At 29.1% G+C, this 4,860-nt stretch overlaps 1 protein-coding gene across 1 annotated transcript in view; it reads left to right on the top strand.

Annotated features, from left to right (window-relative positions):
- Nucleotides 1-1,945, top strand: part of LOC107638826 (peroxidase A2) — a 2,635-nt gene extending 690 nt beyond the window's left edge. Inside the window, exons 3-4 of the mRNA XM_016342224.2 lie at nt 516-681; nt 1,271-1,945. Of these exons, the coding sequence (XP_016197710.1) occupies nt 516-681; nt 1,271-1,761 (657 nt within the window). The 3' untranslated portion in view covers nt 1,762-1,945. The remainder of the gene's footprint in view (nt 1-515; nt 682-1,270) is intronic.

A 4,860-nucleotide genomic window follows, 5' to 3' on the forward strand; every position in this document is an offset into this window, starting at 1 on the left:
ATAAAATTATTAGTTTCTTCATTAATATTAATTAATAAAATGAATAATCACAATATAAATTAGTCAAAAGAGAAAACAAATGATAGTCAAGGATATATTCAGTGTCTCACCCACATCTTTGAAAACCAACAAACGATTATAATGTTATTTAAGTTTCAAATTGTATATAAATTTTAAGTCAACCATGTTTAAGTTTTGCATTTAATTTTATTATTATTTTAAAGAGTCTCGCTAGGAATTTAATGGTTTATTTGTAAAACCACTCATTCTAAAAGCTAAAGCTGATTTTGGGGTTCACCAAAAATCGAACTCTTGACCTTTCAAATCTAGAACTCTAATACCATGTCATGATACCACTCATCTAGAAGCTTACGCTGATGAAAAAAAGTAACACTAATAATTATATTTCTAATACTCCCTAAACTTTCATTATATGTATTGTACAGATATTCAATTGGCTCCCCATATTTTTCTTATTTTAAAATAGTACCTCTATATATGTTGATTAATTACAGGGAGGTGGTCCTGATTGGAAAGTTCCATTGGGAAGAAGGGATAGTTTAACAGCAAACCTCACACTTGCCAATCAAAACCTTCCAGCTGCTTTCTTCACTCTTCCACAACTTACAACAGCCTTTGCTAATCAAGGACTCAACATTACAGATCTAGTTACACTCTCAGGTATATATAAACATAAATATCATAATAAAATGTGAGTATTAATTAATTTGAATTGTTCTAGTAATTAACTTATTGACACATTTAAGTAAATGTTAGGAGTTTAAATTTTGCCTGTTGCATATAACAGCTCAAAAAATAAAAAAAATAAAGGATGAACATTTATTAATTGTTTTTTTTTTGGTGAAGATTTATTAATTAATTACATTCAACAATAATGTTAATTAATCACACTGTTAAAATAAAAAAAAAATACATTTTTTTCTTTTTTTCAATAAATTGTTAAATATTATCATTGTATTTTTCTAACACTAGATATATGAAATTAAACATATAGCGATATCCGTTGGTTCCAACACAATTCTAACAATTTTTATGCTTAAATTAAATAAAAAAGTAATTTCACATTGATAGTATAATTTATTTTTAAAATACTGAGTGTAAAGTAGTATTATTGACATCATTAAAAATAATTATTTTTAATATTGGCTATATAAAAAGTTATCCAAACCAACAAATTAAATGTAATGAGACGACTGTATAAAAGATTGTGTTAGCATTATTTTCTTATCGTTAGTGTGTAATTGTATAGGTGCTCATACATTTGGGAGAGCTCAATGCCAATTCTTCTTCGCTCGATTATATAATTTCAATGGCACTGGCAATCCTGATCCAACCCTAGACAGCAGTTACCGGCAAACACTACAATCACTTTGCCCTATAGACGGATCAAAGAATACTTCTGTGGTGAACTTGGATCTAACCACACCCGACACGGTCGACAACAAATACTATTCCAACCTTCAGGCTCAAAAGGGTCTGCTTCAAAGTGATCAAGAACTCTTCTCTACACCAAATGCAAGCACTACCGCCATTGTCAACAATTTTAGCGCTAACCAAACCCTATTCTTTGAGGCCTTTAAGGCTTCCATGATCAAAATGGGTAATATTGGTGTGCTTACCGGAACAAATGGTGAAATTAGAAAACAATGTAATTTTGTTAATAGCAACTCTATGGGGTTGGCTAATGCTGCATCTAATAAGGAATCTTTCTCAGAAGATGGCATGGTTAGCTCCTACTAAATAAGTTGATTAGTGCTTTTTAATAAAGGGTTTCTATATATCGGCACATGGATACAATGTGTGTGCTTTAATTTCCCATGGATATGTAACTTTGTACTCTATAGTCAATGTGCTTTTTCTGTGTATTTTTATGGGTGAAAATTCAGGTGCAGAATACTTGACAGCCGTTAAATGATTTGACTGATTTGACTAAATTTTTATCTAACAGCTCTCAAGTATCAACTTCACATGAAGTCGACTTCACCTGAGTTTTTATCATTTTTATGATATCTATTGAGTCGTGTCATGTTGAGAATCGATGTATGAACGAATTTAATATCTTTAACAATAAATGTATTTCTTCGTGATCTAGTTTGTTACTTTTGATTTTTAAGGGTAGTAGTTTAATTTTAACATTTTAACATCCATATCAATCTATCTATTTATAAATTGAGTAATGCTAAGAAATAACATTATAACAATCAGTATTCTAGCATGTTGTTAAAAAAATTCATTGTGAAATCCACTAGAAATAAATTTTTAATTGAATTTTGAATGTTTTTATTTTAAAAATTTTAGATTTTTTTTTTGTGTGTTGAATTTTTGCTATATACACATAACTAAATTAAAAGAGAAATAATGGAAAATATAATAAATTTTAATTTGCATCCTACAAGCAGGTAATACTGAACCAACTCTTGGAATCACTTCTCTTCTTATGACAACATGCATGTGTATTTTATGGTTTAGTATATCAATCATATTTGTTCTGACTTCTTTATTATATTTACTTGATTTAATATATGAATTAATTGATTTTTTTGTGACTTATTAATTAATTGATTGATAGATTTAATATGAACCCTACGAGTGTCATTATAGGATGAATTAAAGATCAACGGTCGGTCGACTCCATAATAATTGAATTTAGGGGTGTCCATGGATCGGATCGTATCCGCAAATCCGCGGTAAATATCCGTATCCGATCCGAAAATTGCGGATACGATCCGATCCGCAAATTGATCGGATCGGATCGCGGATATCTGCTCTACATCCGCGTATTCGATCCGCAGATCTGCACTATAATAATTAAAAAATAAATAAATATATATATGTTTGGTATTATATTTACTTGTTTGTATGTTTTAGTTAGTAATTATTATTCATATATTGTATTATTTTATTTTTGTTATTTAGAGAGAGTTTGATTAAATATTTTAGGAATAAATAAGTTTAAAAGTATGAAAGAAATATTTTTATCGAATTATTTTACATAAAAATATGATTAAAAAGAGAAGGTTTAATTATGCGGATATATCCGATATCCGATCCGATCCGAAAATGTGCGGATCGGATCGGATCGGATCCGGCACTAAAAAGTGTGGATATCATATCCGAGATCCGATAGAAACTGTGCGGATCGGATCGAATTTTCGACCATATCTGATCCGATCTGATCCGCGGACACCCTAATTGATTTTCCCTTCAGTATTACTAATTAAATTATAATCCGGAAATTGCAATGGGGTCTATACTAGACCAAATGTACATTTTATTTATCCGTGATTAAGAAATCTTAAAAGGACAAATGAAAGAACGAATGAAAGAGAAGAAAGAAAATCGAACCTGAGTCTCTTATTATTAATAAAAAAATATTTTGCTATGTTGTTACCCTTGCATTATACACGTGTAGCTAACTATTTTTAGTTTAGCTAAGCTAGTTAGTACGCAGAAATAGAATAAATCATTAAAAAATAAAAAAGAATTTAATTAAATTATTTACCTAAATTGGCTCAAGTCTTTGACGTGTTTATCAAATTTCTCTAGACTTAAAATCTGTGACACGCACTTAGTTTAATTTGATTAGAGCACGAGATTAGAGTAAAACATGTGCAACCGGCTTGGCAACAAAAGTCTAATGGATTAGGTTGGCTCCTAACTAAAAGTTTGAGAAATAATACACTTAATAATCTTATATACAGAAAATACAGACATTTAATTTTTAATTAATTAATATTAATTAACTTTAATATTTAAGTTTATAATTTATGATACTGAAAAAATTAATTACCTAATGTTCGAGACATTGTTGTAGTGTTAGCTTTTTCAAATTTAGATTATGAATTATTGAAGCAAGTATATTTTACTCACCACAAGATGATGATGACCTTTTTCTTTGCCAGCAATGAGGTCCTATCAATAAATGATGATCCATTCATTCCTCCCCGCTCCCCCTCTCACTTTTTTTCTCAAAACAATGCATTATAGTAATGTCTAAAATATATAATAATATACAGAATAACATAATTTTAACTTCGTTCCCAAAATTAAAATTTTTTTTTTTATTTTACACAACACATATATACATACTCATACACACACTATTATTACAAATTCTATAATATTCTGAACTTATCCAAGATTCGAATCCTTGTATAGCTGTATGTTTATAAGACATCTAATATACTCTAAGATAAAGGGACTATTTTTCAATCTCAAAAAGATGTTTATGGTACAACTAAAATTTCAAAAATTTTTTTGGTGCAAATGACTAATCTCAAATATTATTTTAAGAGTTAACTTGTATATATTACTTACTCAAATTTTTTATATCTACTAAAAATTCATGCCTCAAAATAATAAAGACTAAAATAGAAAAGGAAAAGCGGCCAATCTCAGATATCATTTTCAGGACTTAAATCTCTTATATATCACCTACTCAAATCTCTTATATCTGCTAAAAGTTCATGTCTATGTCTAAAAGTAATAAAGACTAAAGCATTTGTTTACGTTTCGTAAATGAGGTAAACATTGTTTTCAGTTTTGAGTAATAAATGCTAAATATAATTGCCCTTAGATACAAGTTTTGCCTTATACTTCAATATATTATCATTTGGATGTCTCTTAATTGCAAATATTCATCTGCATCCTAAGAGTTGGATAGAGCCTATGTAATTCTTCCCTCATTGTTTGGTATCAATTAATGTGGTGATTGAAACCGAAGAGGGAATGTTATTAAGGAGATTAGAGGAGTCAACGTTAAAAGTAGTAAGATTGGAACACTCCTGGCTTATTAGTTCTACATGAACTAGAATTCCTATCAGTGAAGTAGGTATTAGA

Source organism: Arachis ipaensis, chromosome B04 (assembly GCF_000816755.2).
Source record: "Arachis ipaensis cultivar K30076 chromosome B04, Araip1.1, whole genome shotgun sequence".
In the NCBI taxonomy this organism is placed as follows: Eukaryota; Viridiplantae; Streptophyta; class Magnoliopsida; order Fabales; family Fabaceae; genus Arachis; species Arachis ipaensis.